Source organism: Callospermophilus lateralis, chromosome 3, assembly GCF_048772815.1.
Source record: "Callospermophilus lateralis isolate mCalLat2 chromosome 3, mCalLat2.hap1, whole genome shotgun sequence".
Classification (NCBI taxonomy): Eukaryota; Metazoa; Chordata; class Mammalia; order Rodentia; family Sciuridae; genus Callospermophilus; species Callospermophilus lateralis.
The window spans coordinates 12,610,782-12,634,678 of NC_135307.1; the positions used below are offsets into that span (position 1 = coordinate 12,610,782).

At 55.3% G+C, this 23,897-nt stretch overlaps 1 protein-coding gene across 6 annotated transcripts in view; it reads left to right on the forward strand.

The window, feature by feature from the left end:
• Prima1 (proline rich membrane anchor 1) overlaps positions 1-16,885 on the forward strand; it is a 48,543-nt gene extending 31,658 nt beyond the window's left edge. For 3 of the 6 annotated variants that reach the window (XM_076849720.2, XM_076849722.2, XM_076849719.2), the window contains exons 4-5: positions 3,953-4,082; positions 14,093-16,885. In XM_076849720.2, coding sequence (XP_076705835.1) covers positions 3,953-4,082; positions 14,093-14,195 — 233 coding nt within the window. In that variant the 3' untranslated portion in view covers positions 14,196-16,885. Of the gene's footprint in view, positions 1-3,952; positions 4,083-4,353; positions 4,488-10,774; positions 10,943-11,492; positions 12,622-14,092 lie in introns of those variants that run through there. The other 3 variants (XR_013090732.2, XM_076849724.2, XM_076849723.2) reach the window with 3 other exon arrangements.
• Positions 16,886-23,897: the final 7,012 nt, after the last annotated feature.

Consider the following 23,897-nt stretch of genomic DNA (forward strand, 5'->3'; position numbering starts at 1 on the left):
CGTCCATCACTGAGAGCGGCTGGAGGGCTGGCCGGAGCTCACAGTTCTTTTGTGGCCCTGGACCTGGGGTGGAGCCACCAGCCCCCACTTCTCCCTAGAAACCACTTGGTCCCCGTGGGCTCAACTTTGGGGACCCGTCCAGGGGGCATCTGAAGCTCCCGCTGCTCCTGCTTCCTCTGCAGGCACCTGCAGGGTGGCTTCTTCGCCTCCATTTCTGTTGTAGCACCTGCTGCGAGGCCCGATCATGCTCAGCCAGGGATTTGTTTGGGGGCTTCGCTCCTCTCCTCAGAGTTCCCCTGGGGACAGGCTTCCTCTGTCTTGGGAGCTCCCTGGACTGGCCCCTGGCGGGCCCTGCCAGGCTGCTCCCCTCCGGCACCACTGAGAGAAACTGTCTGGGCGGCAGGTGGGCCCAGGGCAGGACCCGCCTCACTCGGTTCTTGACTCTTGTGGCCTAATGTCCTCTGCTGTGAGGACCCTTGTTTTGCGTATCTGGTCTTTGGCAGGTTTGTGTTTTGGGGGTGGGTGGAAGCAGCAGCCCCTGGCTCTTTGGTGTGTGTGTGACCTAGGATTGAGCCCGAGGCCCTCTACCACCAAGCTCCACCCCAGCCCTTCTGTTTTTTTTATTTTGAGTCAGGGCCTTGCCAAGTTGCCCAGGCTGGCTGCAGACTTGCCATCCTCCTGCCTCAGCCTCCCAAGTCACTGGGATTACAGGTGTGCGACTGCATCCAGCTAGAAGTCCCAGAGCTTTTAATGATATGTTTCCTAAGAACGCGGCTCCTCGGATGAATTCAAAACGAGCCTAGATCTTTCTAAACTGTCCTCTCTGGTGGCCAGTCTAGTCTCACCATCCCTCTAGGCAACAGGAATGTTTCCTGAATACAGCAGGCAAAGCCTCGCTGAGACTCGGAACGGGTATGGCGACCTCTGAGATGCCAGGACACCTCCTGCCTTTCCATCAGTGCAGAGAGAGTGACAAGAGGAGGCAGGAACTCGGCAGCCTTGACAGTCTGACTGCGTTGGCCTCCCCTGTCTGCTCCCTGTCTCTCACGAGGCATCACTCCTGCCCCTGAGCCACCTCCTCTGCAGCCACAGATGACCTCACCTGGCAGGGTAGCAATCTGTGCGTGCCTCTTCCTTTGGAGACTGCCGGCTCCTGAGCAAGAGGATCAGGTCTCAGTCAGCTTTGTAGTGACTCACGGGGTAGCTGGCACTAGGCCTAGGGAGGGCGCGGGTTCCATCTGATTCATCTTGAAAGTCCCAGCTCCCCGCACAGTGCCGAGCAGCAAGAGCGCTCCGTGTGTATCTGGTGGATGAATGAATGAATGAGCACATTCAGGTCACTGTCCTCTCAGGTACAAACCGTCAGCTACCCACACGATGAGCTGCCTTGTCATCTCTGGAGAGAGGTACTGGCCACATCCAGCACAGGGAAATTGAGGCGGGGGCAGGCCTGGCGGGTAGCCCAAAGATTGAGGTCTCCAGCCTGGCCCCTGGGAAAGCTGCTTCTTCTGAATGCGGAGGGGGACACTCAGCTAGAGCTTACGGCTGTCAGGATCCATTGTGTTTTGAAAAGTGACCATACAAAGGACATTCCTACCCCATTGACGGTTATGCAGGGGAAGGAGGAGCTGTGGAATCGAGTGATTCCAAGTGAGGCTCCTCGAGTTGATGGAATTTCTCGCCCTGTGGGCATCTTTCAAGGGACAGTTCTACCTTGGGCATTAATACCCCACTCACTGTCATGAGTGCCCGTAGCTGCTGGGATTGTGACCACCAAAGACACAAATCTCCGAGTGCTGCTACTCGGGGGAACAACCCCTGGCACAGAAACCAGAACCGATTCCTTGTCAGTGAGAACAGCGGGTAAGGCGTTGGCAGGTGGGCCCCGTGGGGACAGGCACCCTTGCGTGATCTGATGGTATGTCTGACCCCCGCGGCGACTGCTGCTTAGAGCAGGGGCCTGGATCTATGTCTGGTCACCCTGGGAAGACTTGCCCAAGTCAGGGACACCTCAACTGAGGAGCTGGGAGGAAGGATTTGGGGTTTGATATTTCAAAAAAGAAAAGACATCGAGCAAGTTCCTCAAGAGGTAAGTGGGAGTTCTTTGGGCCGCCCTCCCCTTACTTGAGTTTATTCAGACTTTGGATCCTGTACCTGATCGTGCCCTGGCTGGGGCAGCCCAGTGGCATTCTTGTCCCAGCCATTTCATGGGAAGCACAGCTGATTATACGTGGGATCTGAGGTCCAACCCCGAGGACCTTGCATTTGCTAATGGTGTTTCAGCGCCAGCCCCCAGGGAAGTGCATAATAGCTTCCTGGATCTCTTAATCCAGCTCCTGTTAATTCAGTAACAACTCAGTCACCACCTTCTCTCCATCTCCTCTGCGTCTTCCATGGGAGCATTGGGGAGAAGCAGCTTGCAGTTCCTTTTAAGGCCAATCTGCACAGACCCCAGGACCCGGCAGCCCCACCCCGAGTGTTTACCCAAGAGAAATATGAAAACATGTCTCCACAAAGACTCACAGGCACGACTTTCGGCAGCTCAAAAACCTGGGAATAGCCTAGGTGTCCATCAACAGGGACAGGTAAACAAATGGTAGCATACATGGCGGAGTTCTGCTCAGCTACAGAGAGGAAGGAATACTCAAGTGTGCAACCTGCAGCGAGTCTCCGCCACTCTCTGGATAAAGGAAAAACAAGAAGACGTTGGTTGGTGATTGTGTTTATGTGAATGTCGGGAACAATCAAATCTAATCTATGATTTTAGAAATCAGAATAGCCATTGCCCTCAGGGTGGGGACTGGCTAGAAAGAGGTACTTTCTAGGGTGTGGGGATGTTCTGTGTCGTGATGGGCTGTGGCCTCTGCAGGTGGACACCTTGGTCAAAGCTGTCAGGGGTGCACTTGAGGTGGAGTTAACCCCTGGATCAGAATGACAATACCATCTGCCTGTCCTTAGGAGGGTCCTCACTTGTCCCCCAAGTCCTGGGACTGTCCTCAAGTCACCTATTCTTGCATGGACAGAGACTGGGCATATTTGATTCTTTTGGGTATATTCTTGTGTCTTGAAGACCTGCCCAAGGCTGGCACTGTCGGTCTGTCCGCCGTCCATCCCTCTTCCTCTCTCTTTTCTACCTTCCCTCCCTTTCCTTCTCCTTCCTCCCCCACCCGGCCCCTCTGCCGTCCCCAGCATGACTTTCCAGTTGTGCCAGGTCTTTCCAGGACCTCGCTCTGAGTCCAGGCTCTGGGATGAAGCTCTGCGGTGTCTTTGCTTTCTCAGAGGGACCTGAGCCTGCCTCTTGATACCCGTGCTTCAGAGGCACCCGACCCGGCCCATATCGAGGGGGTGCAGATTCACCCCAGAGACTTCATGGGTGGGAGAACAATGAGAGGGCTCATGGCACCCAGTGCCAGGTGCTTTGTTGATGACACTTTTCCACATTCTGGCCACCCCCATACAGACTGAGATGACCGCAGGTGTCCCCACTAGGCCAGACCCAGGGCTGCACAGAGCCAGCCTCTTGCAACACTTAGCTTAAGAAACTGACCTCCCGGCCTCCTTTTCTCTCTCCTCCCCTGGAGTCCCCTGTGAGCCCGCTCCCCACCCCCACCTGTAGTGGAACCGGATTTAATGCCTCCACTGAGAGAATGAGATGTTCTGTTATTTTTCATGGGAGATTAAACCTGACCCGGCTGTCAGTTAGCTCATGCCAAGGCAGGATGGATGGCCGGGGCGCGGCACTTAACCCCTGCTCTGCGCACGCCAGGCCCGGGGTGGCGGCACGGGGGAGGGGCTGGCTGGGAGCCAGGCATGATGTCATCTGCTGCAGGCTGGGGGTGGGACTGCAGGAAAGGTCACAGGGCCTTCCTGGGGGTAATGACGTCCAGGAGGTCCATGCCGGTGGCACCCTCTGATGCTCCCCCCGAGACTCAGCTGCTCCGGTGTCTTCCAGTTCCCAACTCCACCTCGTGCCCCGATGAGGAGAGCTGGCGGTGGGGGCTGGTGATCATCGCGGCCGTGTGCTGTGCCGCCCTGGTGTTCCTGACTGTGCTCGTCATCATTTGCTACAAAGCCATAAAAAGGTGAGTGTCACTGTGCCCAGTCCCGGGGAGAACCAGCTGGGCTCCGGGCTCCTCCACCCACACTCCAGCACTTTTTAAAATCATGACAATTGCTGATGCCCATAAGAAGCGGAAAGACTGTACAAGGAACTTCCCTCCGCCCTCGCCCTGATCCCGCAGTTTCCGAGGTTTTGCTGTATTTGCTGCGTCTATTTCCTCTTTCTTCTTCTTTCTTTCTTGTTGCTGGAATATTTTAAAGTGAACCTCAGTCACGATGCCCCATTTTTTTTAGGGAGTTTGATTCCACGAGCGTTTGACGTGCACCGGTCGTGTGTCAGGCCCGGCGCAACCCAAAAGAACAAAAAATATTGCCAAACACCAAAGGGTAATGGGAGTTGTTAATAATACGGTGTATCTAAGAAAGTGTTTTTGATTCCTTGCCGTCCCTGTGAAGAATGATCATAACACCTAAAACGTTTAATTTACCTCTTTTAAATCTGTTGGCATACGCGACCTCACCTCAATAATTCAAAAGCAGAGACCAACGTCATCAAGTTGAAAGTCTTAAAATGAATCATGGTCAAGCATCAGGAAGGGGGCCAACAGTGTCCTGGCAAGTGAGCGGAAGAGGCCAGACCCAGGAGCAGGACCCAGCGTGGCTGCTGCAAGCAGCACAGGCCATGCCCTGGGCATGGACCTCCCAGCCCAGAACGCCCCTTCTCCAGTGCCCATGCTGCAGGGCAGTCTCTAAAACGACAGTAAATACCCAGGGAATAACTGTGGTCAACTCCTCGTCAGGCACCGGGTTCACCCCCTCACCCACACTCTTGGCTCCTCTTTGCCTCATCTCTTTCCAAACAGCCTCATTTGCAGATGAGGAGACTGCGGCCCTGAGGAGTTAGGGAGCTGCCCAGGACGGTACAACCAGGGAGCAGTCAAGTCAGAATTTAAGCCCAGAACCATGTGACTCCAGAGCCCAGCCCTGGCCATGGCACCACTTTACCAATACGTTTGACTCCAGTGTTGGGTGAGAACCCGCCTGGATGCTCCTGCTCTTGCTCAGGGTGCAGAAAAGGGGGACCTGTGGGTGTGGCAGGGCGAGTCTGCAGCACTGGGAAGGACAGACCGACAGAGCTCGCACTAGCATCTCATCAGGGTAGTGCTGCCCTGCCTTAGCTGAGCTGGGCTCTGAGAGGGCTAGGGGATGACCAGGGAAGGAGCATGAAGGGAAGGCTCCCTCCAGGGGCTGTGGCAGCTTGGTCCAGGGACAGGGCAGGGACAGGGCAGGTCCAGGGAGCAAATGGGGCTGATGAAGCCAGAGCAGCCATGGGGCAGTAGCTCCCCAGGACAGCAGCCGAGGGGACGGAAACTTAGCCCCAGGGAGGGTCTGCCCAGCAGGATGGCGCTGGGAGTTGGTGGAGACGCAGAGGAAGGGGAGGACGTGTCCCCCAGCATCTCTGCGCCTCTCAGGTCTCCCGTGGGTCCTCCAGTGGCCAAACCCAAGATACCGAGGAAATGGAGAGATGCGGTCTGACATCAGCCTCCTGGGGTGCCAAGCAGGGAGAGAGTGAAATGGGCAGCTGGGGGCACATGGAGACAGCCCACACCATGACGCCCCTCCACCTCTTAGCCAAGACTGGGACACGGGGAATAAGACCCAGCCTCTGCCTTCAGGTTGTTCCTAATCCATAGAGAGTCCTTGAAACACAATACCGGGTGCCAGGAGGGGGCCGTGCACTGCAGACAGAGGAAGAGACCACTGCCAGAGCCCGGGGGGCCTGCCCTGGGGGGGGGCTGAAGAGAGCCTTGTGCTAGCCAGGTCTGTCTGCACTTCTCCCCAGAGCAGATGGAGGGTTTCCTGCTCTCTGCCATTTCTTTTTGGTCAAGAATTCATCTGAAACATGTCTTTCCTCTCAGGAAACAGAAACAGCCCGTGTCACTGTGAAAGAAAAATTCAGTGAGAAGCCCCACGTTTCTGAGCTCTCACAGCCTCCAGTCCCAGGGGGGATTTCCAGCTCCTGAACGGCTCCCGTCCAGCCTTTCAGAGCCAGGTTGCAGGAGGATGGTTCTAGAATCAGCTGGGGTAGGAAGGAGGCGATTTGGGAGTTGCCAGGTGGAGCATCTGGGGTCAAGATAGTCGGGAGGCCTGGTTGAAGGGGCTGGTCTTATGGGAGGTGTAGTCTGGTCAGCATCCCCAGGAACCTCACCCTTCTGGACCAGGGGAGAGGCTGAGGGCAGAGAGAACCTCTGAGAGTCCAGACAACCAAAGCCTCTTAGTCCACAGTGGAAGAGGAATCTTAAACCAGGGTGAGCCATCGAGTCACCAAGATAGAATTCCAAGGCACCCACTGCCCCAGCAGGAAGGCCAGGCCCCAGATCCCCACTGACCTGGGGACACTCAGCAGGGAGCTGCCCTCCTGGGGTGGCTTTTGCACCCTTTCACCCCATGAAAGCCCCTGTGTTGAGGAGAGATGACCCTCCCACACACATCATGCTCCTGTGTAGAGGCACCCACACCCCAAGGACAGGCAGAGGCCTTGCCTGGGGGCCTCAGGGCCCTGGTCCTTGCTGCCACTGTGCCTTCGCCATGGAACCTCTTGACAGCCATTTCTGTCTCGTGTTCAGGCTGCGACGGTGGGGCCGATGGTGGGCCCGGGCCTACAGACTGGACTGTGGACAGTGCAGTGGGTACTCTCGGGCCAGGCTGGAGAGCCTGCACTCCAGCTATTACTAGATGTACTGTTGAGCCACTTCCTGTGGAATGAGCACTTTTGAATGCTCCAGCTTCTTTCGTGGTGCCTTGGAAAAGCCCTTGACTGGCACAGGGCTTCTCAGAAAGTTGGTGTTGGTCCACAGGTATTGAGCATCTTCTGTAGGCCAGGGCCTAGACCAGGCTCCAGGGATGCAGAGTGAACAGGATTGAGACCCCATCTTCATCCTGCAGTGAGACAGGCAGATTACACGCCCACACCCACAGACTAATCCACAAGGTGGTTTAAAAGACATTGCCACGAAGAGAAGGTGAGCGGGCAGAGAAGGAGGGGACGCAGAGGGGTTGCTTCCACCGACTGGCAAGTCAGGCGTGTTGTGCACACTTTTTTAAAGAGCTTAATGATTCAAAAGTGTGGCTAGGGCTTTGCGCACTCATTACCACCTTTTAATTCAGTTTTTATTTTTGTCAGAGTTAATACATGCACATAATTTAAAATGTCCTATGTGCCATAAAGTTATTAGGGAGACAACAGCCCCTGACTTCCGCTGCTCTTCCCCATCTCGTTCTTGAGAGGCGGCCACTTCTGACAGCTGTTGCCTGCTGTGTCTCCTCCGATTCTAAGTGATGTGCACACAGCTATTTTGAGTTTTCCTCCAATTTGGAACATTATCTACTAACTTTCCACTATGGAATACCAGGGTCGGAGCCCCTAACCCACAGACCCTCAAAACTCTTCCTCTCTTCCATCCTCCACGGGTGGCCTCCCAGGGTGGGGCTGAGGATATCAGTGGTGACCTTAGTCTAACCATGTGAGCCTGCCGTTTGCCACAGTTTCTTTGCTTTCCTGGGTTTCCTCTCGGTGTGCTCAGGCCCATGGTGCCAGTTTCCTCTTGGAGACTCCGTCATTCTTGCGGGGGCCCTGGTGGCTCTCTGGGCCTGCTGCGTAAGTAGCCACTGGGCTGCGGTCCCCGAAGCAGCTTCCCAGGGCCAGCACTCCTAACGGGCTTCTGTCTGGAACTCTCCACACTTGGCTTCCCCCACCCCGCTCCGGGGCTTCATTTCTTCATCTTTATTCCTTCAGGAACTTATAAGATCGGGCCTAAATATACACTCCATAGAAAGCTCATCAGTGGAAGTAGTTTTTTTTTTCCTCCAGAATTTACATTCTTTTGGGACTTCAGGGTGGCCCAGATAGGGGTTTGTTCTTCCTTCCTGCAGAGCAGACCCACTTACCTGGGCAGCTGCGTTGCCAGACAGGGCTGGGGATGAGTTTTCCTGGGGTCCGAACCACAGCAGCCTTGGAGAGGTCATGAGCAAATGGAAAAAATGCCAGATCTCTCTCTTCCCCGCCCATCTGCTTGTCTGCTTCCTTCTTTCTAGAGGTAAAGCCGGGATCCCACTCCTCTCTCTCATCTCTCCCTGCTGTGCCTGGCACGGCCCCTGCACCAGGGGCCACTTGGTGACCATTTCTCTGGCTTGAATGGAGGCCTGTTTACACACGTGCCAGATTCCACCTTTTAATTTGCTGAAGGCCATTTAGAATTCCAGCAAACTCATTTTCCCCACCTTCTCTCTGGGTGAGTGAAGGAGAATCTGTTTGGAGTAAATAGCACGTGCCCAGGGCTCAATGCCAGGGCCCGCCCTGGCACCAGGTTCGGCCTCCTCCACCCTCTGCCATCTCTGCCCTTCCCTCTGAGTCCTTCTTCAGCCTCCTCCACACTCTAGCTCAGTGACACAGCAGCTCCCCTCCACCTCAGAGTGGCATAGCCTCCCTCCCACCTGTGCGTGACATCTCGGGCCCTACCATGAAGGGTTCCGCCACCTGCCACCTCCTCATCCACCCCATGGAGCACGGCTACTGGCTAGGGTCCAGCCACCTCCACTCCCATCCCCACTCAGGTCACTAGCTGAAGGGTAGGGACAGGGGACACGGAGGTAGGCTGGCCCAAAGCCCCAGGGAGGCCCAGGGATTCAGGACAGGATGGAAATTCTTCGTCCACTTTCCGCTCACCATGAACTTCAAGAGCACCCCTGGAATGCATCTGGGATTCCCTTGGGCTTTGCGACTGGTTTATCTCAGGGACAAACACCTGTGGCCAGGTGGGGGCCTGATGTAGTAGCTGGGGCTGGACAGCTGTTCCCACCCGTCACGTCTCTCTGCTGTCTGTGTAGGCACCTGTAAACCACCCCCCACGTGCCCAAGTGCTGTCCCTGGCTGAAGTCCAGATCACCACTTCTCCCGCTGGGAGTCGAGTGACATTGGCACACTCCCCGTAGGGGCCTCTGCTGGTCAAGTGCTGGGCCTCGGGACACAGCCTCAACTGCTGAAGCCATCTGCCGTCCTGGGCACCTGCACTTTGCTGCACAGTCCAGACGCACTGCCCCTGGGCCTTGCCCCATCCTTGGGCTGCCTGGGTTTGGCTCCTCCCTGGCCAATGCACAGCCTCCTTTTGAGTCCGGATGCCACAGTGCCTCCCACCATCATCACCATTGTCCTGCCTCCAAGAAGGGCTTGGGCTGCGACGGGATGTGGCGTGTGTCAGGCTGCCCTGGGCGAAGGAGCTTGCGTGGACTCCTTTCCATCAGCGCTGGCTGACGTGGACCCAAACAGAGCTCTGCCTTTTTCTTTTCTTTCTTTTTTCTTTTTTTTTTTTTTGGTGAGTCTGTCTGTGCTGGGGATTGAACTCAGGGGCACCCGACTACTGAGCCACACCCCCAGCCCTATTTTGTACTTTATTTAGATGGGGTCTCACTGAGTGCTTAGCACCTTGCTTTTGTTGAGGCTGGCTTTGAACTCACCATCCTCCTGCCTCAGCCTCCCGAGCCGCTGGGATTACAAGTGTGTGCCACTGTGCCCAGCTCTGGGGCCTTTTTCTTTTGTCATGAAGAAGTTCACCCCTCTCTGAACCAGCTCCCCAGGCCCACTGGGTCAAGGTTCTGGACTAGTCATTGTTCCTGGAGCCTCAGAGAAGCAGGTTCCCAGTGTCCCAATGAGACAGGTGCCATTGGGGCCACTCCTGCCCAGAGACCCTGCAGCAAAGGGCCTTTACCCCGTCAGCCATGCTGGCTTCTCAGGGGCTTGAAGGATGGTCTTTGAACTCGAGCTAGTGTGGAGGCTGTCTGTCCAGGCTTCTGTAAGTGGCCCTTCGGTCCTTTCTCCAGCATCCTGGCTGGGAAGGGCATCATCCTGAATGAGTCCCAGCCACAGAGCTTAGGGGAGATGCAGGGCAGAGCCCGTGAGAGGACGTGGCCCAGCCAGCCACGCCCTCCACTGTCCCCTCTGGGTATGTGGCTCCCCGGAGGAGGCCTCTCAGCAGAAGCCAGGGATCTGGTCAAGACCTCAGCTTCCACCCAGGTGTGCAGGTGCTCAGACCTGGTTCATCTTTGCCTGGGACATGGCGGGGAGGTGCCCAGGCCTGGAAGTGGGACTGCTGCACCTCACAGGGATAGCTTGGTGGCTTCTTGACCCAGAGTCAGGGAAGTCTGTAGTCTACAGAGGAGTCCCATCCCATGGCCGACCTCTGCCGTGTGTGTGTGTGTGTGTGTGTGTGTGTGTGTGTGTGTGTGTCCTGGACTGGGCAGCGGGGAGGTGGGTGCCTTTGGCAGGGAGAACCTGGGACCTGTAACCCCCACTTTGTTGAAAGCAAACCCTCCGGGGTGGGGTGAGACTAGGGGGAGCTGGGGCCCCTCTCAGCCACCCGAGCTGCGCCCTGCCTGAGCATCTCCAGCAGAGCCGCGGTGGAGGGTGGAAGCACCAGTCAGCCCCAGAGTGCCACCTAGGTCCTGGCACTTCCTGCCCAAGACAGGCACAATTTCTGCCAAGGTCGCTGGACTGTGGGCATCCAGAGTCTTCAATACAACACTCTGAGCAGAGAACACAGAGCGCCTGCTGCTCCCATGCCACAGGGGCACGAGAGGTGGCAGGTGGGAGGGCCTGGCCTCCTGGGCACGCCCTGTGCGCGGCCAAGGAAGAGCTCACTTACCTTTCTCTTGGTTTTAGGAACCATGCCACTTAGGGAGCCCTCGGTGGCCGTCTCTGCCTGGACCAGGGTGGACATGCCTCTCCTTGGTTTGGGGGACCAGCCCTGACTGGCCCACAGAGCCCAGATCCAGGCTGGGTCCTAGCATCGCCCCATAGCCCTTCTGGATCGTCACGGGCACATGTTAGGTAGGCAGCCTGTGCAGACTGGAGGATGCTGACCACTACCAGCCAGTGGAGCAGCCCCTGCTGGCACCTTCTAGCAGCAGAGCAAAGAGTTAACAAGCACTTATGGAGCACTTACTGTTTGCCAGATGCTCATCCAAGTGCTTGATGTGCACTAACACAATTAATCCTCCCAACCAGCCTATGAAATGGACACCATTACTGTACTCATTTTATAGATGATGAAACTGAGGCACAGAGAGGTTGCTCAGCTTGCCCTAGATACACAGCCAGAGAGTGACGGAGCCAGGTTTTCCTGAGCTGTGACATCTGCCCCTAAGTGCTGCATCAATGTTACTGTTCTGCTCTAGGTAAAAACCCCACTTCCCCTGGGTACTACTGAAGCCCAGAGGCTTTGGGAGTAGCTCTGGGCCACAGATCGGGGAGCACAATGGCTGGGGACTTGGCTCCAGTGGCAGGAGGGGAACATGCCACGTCCACTTCTCAGGAGAGCCCTGGATGCCACCCTCTCCCCTCACCATGTGCAGGTGTCTGTGAGCCTCTCTCTCGACAGGGTTCTAGGACCCCATCCATGAGACGTCCCAGTTTAGAGGCGAATGAAAGAGCCAGGTGTGAGGACCCTTCAGAAGGGTGAGAGAGGCCCTCCCATGCCCACAGGACCTTGGACCCATTTTTAGGTGATGCTGTCCCAATACTGGGAGGGTGTGTGGCCCAGGATGCAGGGGCAGGGGGTGGAGGTCCTGTCATCCCCAGCAGGTCAAAGCCCTCCCTAAGCCTCAGTTTCCCATAAAGCGACCCTTAACTCCAGCCTTGCTTCTTCGGGGAACTCTGAGGAGGGCAAGGACATGTCTGAGAAGACTGCTTTGCACAAAGTGGCAGGAAGTGTGGGTGTCCCCTGCCCTTTCTAGAAGAAGCCCCAGGCCAGGCTTGACGGTGCAGAGTGCTCCCCCAGTTCCTCCTGGTTTTGTGAGCATCTTCCACCACAGGGGAGAAGGGAGCTGTGAGCAGATTGAGCTCAGCCCTCTTCTCTGAGCCCCACAGTTCCACCCAGGCCGCCACTGACCATCTCCTCACAGACCTCCCTGCACCAGGCTCATTCAGCCAGGCTGCATCGCAGGCATGGAGCCAGCCATCAAGGGCCAGTCATGCTCACATGGCCTTTGGGAGGCTCTGGGGACACTCGAGAAGGCAGATGCAATCGTTCTGAGCTTCTCACGGTGGCCACGATGTTCAGTGGAGACAGCACTCAGCAAGTGCCCATTCAGGCTCAGCCCTGGGGACCTGGGAGTTGCCTGACGGGATCAGGTCCACCCAGGACAGCAGGACTGTGGCATGGAGCTGGGACACCGAATGGGCAGCCCAGACCACGAGGGTGTAGATACTCCAGGTGGGGCTGCAACTCTCCTGAATGACTGGAGCCAGGACAGACAGGAGCTCAACAATTGAGCAGGGGCTTTCTCAGAGCCTCCCTCCCATGGCCCTGGTCCCCTGTGTGGATAGAACAATGGACCTTGGGGTTCAGCAACCTCTGAAATGAGCTGCAGATGATTTAGGATAAAGGGTTCAAAAAGCACGGATGTATGGTAATTTAATTTGGGCATCCATTGCCATCATCATCATCACTTTGTCACTACTGCCCTGGGTCTAACCATCACTGTCATCACCACTGCCATTACCACCTCCTCCACCATTATCACCACCACCACCATCATCACCAGCACTACCATCACCACCACTACCACCTCCTCCACCATTATCACCATCACCACCATCATCACCAGCACCACCATCACCACCACTACCACCTCCTCCACCATTATCACCATCACCACCACCACCATCATCACCAGCACCACCATCACCACCACTACCACCTCCTCCACCATTATCACCATCACCACCATCATCACCAGCACCACCATCACCACCACCACCACCTCCTCCACCATTATCACCATCACCACCACCACCATCATCACCAGCACCACCATCACCACCACCACCACCTCCTCCACCATTATCACCATCACCACCACCACCATCATCACCAGCACCACCATCACCACCACCACCACCTCCTCCACCATTATCACCATCACCACCACCACCATCATCACCAGCACCACCATCACCACCACTACCACCTCCTCCACCATTATCACCATCACCACCATCATCACCAGCACCACCATCACCACCACTACCACCTCCTCCACCATTATCACCATCACCACCACCACCATCATCACCAGCACCACCATCACCACCACTACCACCTCCTCCACCATTATCACCATCACCACCATCATCACCAGCACCACCATCACCACCACTACCACCTCCTCCACCATTATCACCATCACCACCATCATCACCAGCACCACCATCACCACCACTACCACCTCCTCCACCATTATCACCATCACCACCACCACCATCATCACCAGCACTACCATCACCACCACCACCATCATCACCAGCACCACCATCACCACCACCACCACCTCCTCCACCATTATCACCATCACCACCATCATCACCAGCACCACCATCACCACCACTACCACCTCCTCCACCATTATCACCATCACCACCACCACCATCACCATAACCACTACCACCACCACCTGAATCACCATTATCACCACTACCACTTCCTCCACCATCACCACTATCACTGTCATCACCACCATCACTACCACCACCATCACCACTGCCACTACCCCCTCCTCCATTATTCCAACCACCACCATGCCCTTCATATTTTCCATTTTCCTTTGGCCACACAAGCAAGAGGATAAAGCTGCCCATTGGTGCCTCTTTCTATTCACTGTCTGCTCCCCCTGTGTCATGTCCATGACCACAATTCATGAGATGACTCCACGCTTGATCCTATGAGGCTGACTGTACATTCTGATCTGTCTAAACAGTCCCAGTTCAGGCCTGCTTGGTTAGCAATGGTTTCATCTCCTAGACTGCATGCTACATTATGTGGTCACTCTAGTTAAGAACAATCCAGCTTCTGATGGACCCCACAGGGCCAGCAGTGTAAGGATGCCAACCCAGAAGAGAGGGCTTCATTCCAGGACTTAGAGGTCCACCCCTCAGTCCCTGGTAACTAACGATGTCCCTGCCTCCCCCACCCCCTTCTAGGAAACCACTGAGGAAAGATGAAAACGGCACCAGCATTGCCGAGTACCCCATGAGCTCCTCCCAGAGCAACAAGGGGGTGGACGTGAACAGTGCGGTGGTGTGAGTCTACCCCCAGGCCCAGACCCGATGGCCACAGGGACACCTTGGTGGTACTAGTGGACATGGGAAGCCAAGTGGACACAAGCTGACTCCAGGCTTGCCCAGGACTCCATTGTCTTGCAGGCTTCGGGCCTTCTGAGGAGAACCCACCCTCTTCCCCGGCCAGCCCTCGGGCAGGGGCTGCGCGGACATCAAGCTGAGCCTGGCCCCTGCATGCAGCGCTGGGGCAGCGTCACACCTGAGGCTTCCACCTCCTCCTCGTCTTATGTTTGGTCCCCTGACTGTCCCCCAGCTGCTACCTGAAGCACGCACTCTGAGGAAGACAGGGTCTGCCTGCTGGGTTGGGGAGGTGCCCCTCTTTAGCCAAAAGAGGTGATCCAAAGCCCGCCCCAGGCCCCGAACCCCTCCCCCAGGAAGCCCACCTGCTTCTCTGTGAACATCCCAACAGAAGCCATCGACACAGCCATGAGACAGACGTCCCCTTTCAAAGGTGCTTCCCACCCATCTGTCCTTACTCCCCTTCGATCGTCTTCAGTCTTCCCGGCCTGCTCCACCCTCTGTCCCCAGCCACACCTGGGCCCTGAGGTCCTGTCTGCCTGCCATGGGGTGGTGAGCCCCACCTGCAGATCCCCTAGGAGCAGCCAGAGGGGCTCATCCACACTGAGGTGATGTGTCCCAGGAGCCTAGGCCCCACAGGAACGAGCCCCCGTGGTGAGCCAGGCCTTGCCGCAGAGGCAGAACCACCACACGAGCAGATTCTCTGTGTCCCCCAGAGTCTCCCGAGGCCTGACCATGGCACCCAGACCCTCTCCTGAGAGTCCCCAGAAAGAGGTGTTTCTGTCCAGTTTCTCCCTGTGAATGTCTTCTCTGGGGTCCCGCCCTCTGAGAGTCTCGAACCCTCCTGAGGGTGGGAAGGAAGGGGAGGGAAAGGAGGGACCCTCCAGGCTCGGGGACCCCCAGCCCTGCCAGCTGTTTCCTAGAGGGCTCATTGCTGCACCCTGGGAGGCCTGGAGATTGTGCATCCCTTGACAGTTAGGAGAGCACTGTGACCCCATGGCTCCCTGCGTCACCCCCACACTTGCTCAGAAGCTACTGGCCATGTTCAATGGCAGCACCCACTGGCCACATAGGGATTAACTGGTTGCACCTGCTTTGCCACCTAAGTCACCACTGAGCTTCTCTGGCCAGTGTTTGGGCTGCAGGTGAGACTTTCAAATCCAGGTAAGACTGTCAGCCGTGAAAATCAGCCCCATTTGGGCTGAAAGGTCCATTGTCCTGGAGCCCATGTGCCGCTGGAGCTGTGAGCCACTCTCCTGCCCCAGGCTGATGGGCACAGCCCTGGGCATGCCCTCCCATGGAGGCCTTGTCTTCCTTCCCTCTTTTCTGCTTGAGGACTTGGCTTGGGTTTGGACCTGGATCTCGCTTCCCCAGCACTTAGACATTGGCACAGGGCTGTGGCCTTCATGCTGGCTGCCGCTGTGCAGTACTCTGGGGACACAGTACTTGGTGACAAGCAGGCCAGAGGAATAGGGGCAGGGAAGATGAGAATGCAGCAGACCCCCCAGAGCACATCCCCATGGCCTGCACCTCCTGTGGTATGTAAGCCGCTGGTGTCCTGGACAGATGCCTGGGCAGATGGGCCCTAAACTCATGCCACCTGGCCCTGCGCTAGTCAGAAGCTCCAGAGCCACGGGAGGTACCTTCAGCTGGAGGGAGGCCTATGGCTACAGGGTCCTGGAAGGCTGGGCCAGACCCAGGGAGGTTCAGCATGGTGCAGCTTTCCATACCCACCAGGTACCACTGTCCCCAACTTTGGCTCAGGCCTAGCCCAAATTTGACCTTTGGCCTGTAGGAACCTTGAGTGAGCTGTCTGTTGTGCTTTGGCCTCTGAGACATCCAGGGCTTGGGTTGCACGTGAATCCCCTCACCCTTGCTTGTGAAATCTCTTCTTGCCCAGGGAGAGCAAACTCAGGAGGAGCCCCCTTGTCGGGGCTGGCCATTTAGAGGATACCCAGTACAGAGAGTGAGGCCACCAGAAATTTAGTTCCTAAGACCAAAGGGCATGTGAGCTTAGGACGTTTTGCTTTAAAATGGATCTGTGGTGCTCAATGCAGGCCCATCCTCAGATGAGGCCGGGCTCTGAGGCCAAGGAGAAAACATATGCTCCTGAGCATTTTCTCAGATGTCTTCAGCCATCTTGATGGGGAGCCCAATGGCATTTAGGATCTGCCGGAGTCATCAGGTGTTCCGAGAGGCTTCTAGAGGAAGTTTGGGAAGAAAGACTAATAGGTGTAAAAATATAGACATATATATTATATATAGTTATATATATTTAAAGATATCTATACATATATATATATATAATTACTATACTCTGCATCTGTACAAAGTATGATTTAAGCAGCCCAGGTAGCATCAGACACGTAATGCATGAATGTAAATATCCTAAAACTGCCTTCTTAGCAACGTGCCGTGTGTACAGGGGAAAAGAACTGTCCCTTGGGGTTCTGTCTCAATGGACAGATGTACAAGTTGAAGCTGTCTTGTCCACCAACAAGCCATAATGTCAAATTCATACTGAGGCTTCTGTATAGGAAGTGGGACCAGCAGCCTTGGGGTGGGGGGCACCGTAAGCTGCTTATGAGGAAGGAAGCACCATGACTTTTTTATTTTCAATAAAAATATACTTATAAAGATGGCTGTCGGTTGTCATCTGTAGTGGGCACTTGCCCCTGGGTGTGGGGTGGAAAGGAGAGGGCGGGCCAGGCAGAGGTTCTGCTCAAGCCTGGGGCTCCATGGTACAGTGTGTGTCTTATCTCTCTTTTATATCTTAACACCTGAGATCAATATTCTGGGATAAAATCAGAAAGGTTCTAGGCAAATGGAAGAAACTGATCACCCCAACTTGGCAAGTGCTCATGGGAATCACAGAGAGCAGGAGTTGACTGGCTACACTGGGGAGCCAGGAGTCAATCTGCAGCTAGTGTCCACCTCCCAGTGTGTCCATTCCTGTGCCCAATTGTCAGTGCCCCACAGTGTCCCCAGCCACCTTGTTGCATGGAGTTATGGCCTGCCCTTTCCCACCAAGCAGAGGGGCCAAGACAGCAGGGTCCCCCTGCTTGCCCACCCATGGAGCATGACCCTCTGTGGGGCCCATTCACCCCCAAGCCTCACTACCAGGAAGCCCCACTTCCAGCACTGCTCAGGAAAGCAGCTCTGCTTGGATGGGCCCCAGCTGCCGGGACGCGGGAAGGCAGAGGAAACCGGAGTTGTGCCACTTTGTCCTTCCTGTTGGTAAGTGAGGCGGCGGGTCAGAAGTGGAAAGGGAGCACTTAGATTCCAGTGAATGGGTGGGCTGTGGTGAAACCCGAACCTTCAACCCCGACCCTCTATACTTGAGGGGACCCAAACCTAGATCGTGTAACCACAGTTGGGGCTCCACTGGGCTCCTCTATCCCCACCTGGGTTCCCCACAACATCAGTTAGTGACTTGGAAAAGACCTTCCTGCCTGGAGTGGGGGAAAGATCTCTCCCCATCTTGGCCACAGCCCTGGGGTGGTCAGGGCAGGGCAGGGACTCGGGAAGGGCCCGCATTCTGGGCATCAGGGATGTGAGGGGAGTCGTGGAGCTTCCCACTAGAGCCCCGAGGCACCTCTCAGTAGTGTCCCCAGCACACCTGGATCTGTGAGGTGTAGGCACACATGGAAGGCAGCCGTCATTACAGTCGCTGTCCCTGCCACAGTCAATACAAGTAGTTTGTGCCATCCAGGCTGGAGTGACAGCTGCTGTCCCCTGACCACCTACATGGGCCATGCTTTGGTGCCATGAGAGCCGGTGGGATACTCAGGCCTCACACACAGTCCTATGCACCCCGAGCCCACTCAGAGGCCCGCAGGGTGGAGGCAGGGAGCTGTGGGGGGAGGGCGAGGCTCTGCCAGCCTGGGAGGGAGGAGGGGCTGGCCTGGGGTGCCCCAGCACCAGTTCCCCAGGGTCACTTCTCTGATGCCCAGTACAGCCAACTACGTGCCCCCTGCCCTTCTCTGGGGCCCTGCTGCCACTAGCAAAGCAGGAGACACAGCAGGACCCACAGGGCAACCTGCCTGCCACCTGGAGCAAGGGGGGATCACTGTCTTGAACCCTGAGCCGTGCAGGGACACTCCTCCTCCTTCCCACGGCAGCACAAGACACAGACCTGGGAGGCTGGGAGAGCCGAGTGGCTGGACGCCAGCTGGCTGTCAGTTCCCTGGTGTAGCTTCGTGTGGCCTCACCTTTGGGCGCTGACCCCATCCAGCTAGTGACCCATCCTGCTGGGGCACCCACATCTTCTCCTCCCCCATTCCCCACGCTGCCCCCACCTGGCACCAGGTGCCTTCCTGCCTCTTCCACAGCAGCTCTCAGAAAGAATCTGACCAAGCGCTCAAGCCCTGGTAGATGCCCTGTCTCCCTCCCCAGATGTGCCCAGCCAGGGCCCCCGGCCCGTCTGCTGTGCAAGTCGCCACCCCTCTCCCCGTCCTCTGCGATGGAGCAGGCACTCTCCACACCTCTGCCCCTGCTCCCCAGGCTCTCCTGTCCCCTGGGCCAGTGTCCTTAGGCATCTGGTGTCAGCTCTCCTTCATTTGTTCCTTCCTTCATTCATTCAGTTCCCAACACGCAGGATCTGCTCCCCGCCAGGTGGCACATGGGACACTGGGATCCAGCTCTCCCAGCAGAGGTCTCAGCTGGAAACTGCAGAGGTTCAGCTCCTCAGAGCAGCTCATCCCGCCTTGGCCTCCAATCTGCCTCCAGGCGCCCTTCCACCCACCCAGCCCCTCTAGCAACACCCACCAACTTCCAGTCCCCTGTCCACCTGCCCCAGGTTTCTCCTCTCCCCACCGGATCACTGTCTGCCCTCCTGGACTCCCTCAAGCACCCCATTGGCTGTGGTAGACCCATCTCTTCCACCATCTTGGTCTGGCTGCTCTAGGTGGGCCCTGCTGCCTCCCCAGTCCCATCCCTGTCATAAGCCCCACAGTCTGGTCAGCCTCCTCTGCACCATATGCCCACTCCCTGGTTGGGTTTTGCGGTCCCTGACCAGTTTACCCCTCCAATCTGGGTGGCCACATCTCATCTGCTTCCCAGGTCCCTCTACAGGCTGTCTCCACCCTGAGCACCTGGCACACACACCCATATATGCACAGAGCTGGAGCCACCCCCCCTGGGGGTGGCACAGTCTTGCACACACAGCTTTCGTGTTCGGCCCTCTCCTGTGGGTGTTCCCTGATACCTCCCCTACCCCGTCCTGCCGCTGTGAACCTGCCAGCCTGAGACCCTCTGTCAGCTGATACCCTAGGTGTTGATGGGGGACCTGTGCAGTGTCCTGGGGATACTGAGGGAAACAGGACAGGGCCTGCCCTTCAGGCACAGGTTGGGGGTGGTTATGGGTCTGCAATGTGTACAGAGACGGTGACAGCAGACAGAGACCAAAGGGACACCCAGGCCAGCTCCTCAGCACATCTGTGCCTGACTTCTCTAAGCCTCCTCAAGCCTCAGAGGCACAAAGTTCACCCTTATCTTACAGAGAACAAGCAAAGGCCTAGTGACATGAGGGGCTGGCAAGGACTAGAAAAGCAGGTGTGGCAGAGCCACATTTCAGGCCCAGCCTGGTGGCACAGCTCAAGGTTTTTCAACCAGGATGGGCCCTCAGAGTTCAAAGGCTCCATTCCCTGCAGATGGGCACCCAAGTATCTTCCCAGCCCCAGGACGTGCAGTCAGGGATTCCCAGACCCAACAGATCATTCGAGATGGAACTTCTGACAAAGCTCCTCCCACTCAGAGCTTCAGTTTTCTCATCTGTAAAATGGGGCCATGGACTTGGCTCACTCTTGCCCTGATTTTTACCTTGAGTCTTTCTCTGGCCACCACTAGTCATTCTGTGTTCTGTCCCCTTAGTTTTTATCAGTATAGCACTTCCACCACCAAAGAATCATTGTCGGGCTGCTGCAAGCTTCTAGTCTTTCTCCTCCTGTTAGAATATATGATGAAAGGGAACAGGAGCCTCCTCCAGTGTTTGGTCTTACTCATTACCAAATATTCAGCCTCCTGCGAACATCTAAGCATGCCTGGCACAGAATATTTGTTAACTTAAGTATAATTTAACAAAGTATTCACAGGCATAAAGAAAAGAATGTAGCATTTTATTTCACATAGCTGTAGTCCCCGCCTCCTTGGGGTGGGGTGCGGATAGAAAAACCTGGATTTTCAAGCTGATGGTATTTTGGCTTCTTCCTGTCTCCCTAGTAGCTTCTGGATGACTAGGTTTCTTGTGGGTAGATGCTTAGTCCTGTGTCCCCTCCAGGAAGCACCCACATGTGTCCCTGAGCAGGCATCTGTCCTTCTGGCACGGGGCAGCTGGCCTCAGGGCACGTGGTGTCTTCCAAGTTCTCGCAGGTTCCTGCTTCCGGGGGCTGGCCTGGCTTGCTTCCTGCACAGGTGACAGTGGGCTGTGCCTCGGCCCTTCTGGCCTTTTAGGATCTCTGGCAGGCCCCATGCTCTGGCTGAAAATGTCCAGCTCTGGGGGGTTCACCCTCCTGATTGTGGTCTTTGCCCATCTTCCTGTTCTCTCAGCACCAAATCCTTGGGGATTTCTGGCCTCTGCCCACCTGCACAGGCCAGTGGAGGGCTGTAGACACTGCTGTTTATGTGCCACTGTCCTCTGGGCCTCTGGGGTTCATTTCCAAATGAGCAATGCTATAGCATCCTCACCCAGGAGGGAAGGGAAACACGCCCACCTGGCCTCCCGGCCCAGCCCGACACTTCTCTCCCTTCCCTTTTGCAACAATCCACTAGGGTCCAGAAGAGGTGGGCTCTGCACCCTCAACCTGACTGGCCAGAACTTCCCCAATCCTCGCCTCTTCCTGCCCCACACTGTCCATGGAACAGAATGGGGCACTCAGTATCCTGGAGAAGAATAAAAAACATATCCATTTATTATTTTCAAAATATTATCCCCATTACAAACACAATGATGTGCCCACACCGTATGAAGTCCAAATGCCAACACAACGTGCCACATGGAGGATTTCCCAGTTGCTCATTCAGACCCAGAAGCGTGGGGGGAGCCTTGAGTCACTGCACGAAGTGCAGCAGCGTGGGAATGCCCCACTCGAAAGAACTGGAGCCAAGTGCCCATCGCAAGCTGTGATTCCATTTCAGCAAAACACAGCTGTCACATGCCTTTGCAATTTGGAGAATAAATGGCTGCATGAAAGCAAGGCAAGAATCACGGAGCCGGGCGCACAGAGCAGGAGCGCTCCAGGAAGGCTGGCCCTGGCTCTGTCACCCGCACTCCGCGCTCAGCCCCCGAGAGGCATCGCTCCCCGTGCTCCTCCAGGGCAGGGGAATCATGCCTCTGCTCTGCAGCTGATGAAACAGGCTTAGCAAGATCCAGCGACTTCCCTGTGGTCAGAGACCAGGTCGCAGGCAAGTCCAGGATCCCACCCAATGCAGCTGGCGCCAGCTTCCACCCACAGGTCAAAGGCTCTGCACACCCTGCCGTCTGCCCAGCTCCCACACCCGTGCCCTTGCTGGCCTGCAGGACTGTCCTCACCTGGAGAGCGCTGCAGTCCTTCACACTGGATTAGTTGCTGGTTCACTTCAAGGGGCAGAAACCCAGCTGAGCGCCTGCCAGCAGCCCCGTGAGGGGGTCCCTCCTCCACCGGCTGCAGGGGGCCAGTCTGCACTGCATAATTAAAAAGCCACCTCTTCCAAAATTTACTTGGCTTCCACAAATGTCCTGTGCACCCTGGAGGGCACAGTAGGGCAGGGCTCACATTGGCCCACACACCTGACCCTCCCTAGCAGGACATAGAACCTTCCCTAGCAAGGCCCCAACCATCATGGTGGTTGGGGCAGAGGAGCGATTCAGGGACAAGGGGCTCATGTGGGACTGACAGCACTGCTCCAAGCCTGACCTTGCCCCTGAGTTTCTGGCTGAGTGACTCTGGATAAATCCCTGCCCCTCTGGTGCTTGTGAATGAGAGGTTAGTTTAAATCAGGGTAGCAAACTCACAGCCTGTGGGCCAGTGGATGAATGAGGGACGTTCCCAGGCTTGTGAACCTACCCAAAGGTCCCAGAACCTCTGTTGAAAGGCTGTGGGGTTGGTTCTTCCTTCTTCAGAGGCCAGGTCAGTGGCAGGACTGAGCCAAGCTGGAGCCAGTGAGCTCCACCTTTCAAATCAAAAGGAGATATTACAAGTTCAAGCCTCTCAAACAAAATGTGCTGTGGTCAGGCTCAACCAGCAGGGTGTCAGTGGTGACTTCTGGTCTATGAGGTCCTAAGTCACCCTGTCGGTCACATGAGTAGTGAAGGACTTTACTCAGTACTCAACTACTAGTTTATGGATAGCTTCAGAGGCAGACACACCAGATTCAAATGCTGCTCTCTCTTACAGAGGAACTCCTGCATTTCTATGTGCCTCTGTTTCCTCATCTTTAATATGGAATTGATAACAGGAGTGCCCACTCACGCCATCCTGGTGAAGATTAAGCTACCTGCTATACTGGAAGTGTGTGATGTGTAGTAAGCTCTCATAAGTGGTAGCTATAATTAAAGCTCATTAAAGGCAAATTCTTTAGGGCAGAGTGAACTCTCAATAGGTCGCAAATCAAATAGAGTTCACCATCAGAATCTTCAATTCATAAAAGTTTATTCTTTTGCATAAAACTATTATATTAATTGGGAGACTAAATGGGATTTAAATTGTGATCCATAATCTTTTTCATATAAATTAACTCTTAATGAAAGAGAAAAATGCCTTTGTCAGATGAAGTGACTGTGGCTGGATTAAAATTTAGAGATGCCAATACAATTGACCTGCCTCCAAAAAGCTCTCAGATTTCTTTATCCCATGCTCCTGGCACACTGCAGCCAAAAGACCCTAGAACTGAAAAAATGAAAGGGAAATGAATGTTTATCTGGTGAGATCCTGACTTGGAGCCTGAGGGCCTTTGGGTCCTAATGCTACTGTTGGCTGCATGATCTTGGATAAGGCACTTCATTTCCGGGCCCTCTGTTGTCCCACCTGCAAAACTGGGAAAAGTAATAACATCTATCTCACACAGGGAAGGGGGGTTAAGGGGTGAAGACAATGCATGTAAAGTGCTTGGGACTAAGGAGACGATCCACAAATGGTGGCTATTATGGTTTCTCTTGATTCCCTTTCATGAGAGGCTCACACTTGCTCCTAGCAGCAGAAGGAACTGGACAGCCTCTTACTTGTAATACCTCAGCATCTCCCAAAGGGTTCAACTTTCACAAAACCATGGTTTGGTACCATTCCATTGAGTTCCAACCACTCCATCCTTCTTAAGAACCTACCATTACTTTCAAAACATCCAATTTTCCCAGTAAACATATTTGCAAATTATTAAAGGAGTATAATAAATTATCTGCATTGTCCAATTAATGAAAGAGACCCTTCAATCCCAGCTCATGGAAGAGTCTTAGTGGACGATCCATCTTCTCTGATTCAATCCAATCTTATTTGGCCTGCTGTAGCTTGGAAATGGTGATAAAGTTGCAGCAATCACTTGGCTTCAGGTGACTCTTAGGGAAGAGATTTGCTGGAAACTTTCCAATGTGTGGTGAAAAGACATGTTTGCAAAGAGTTGCATACAATGGAGGCAGGACACTCTTGGCTACGGACCATCTCGTAGGTCTTGATTCTGA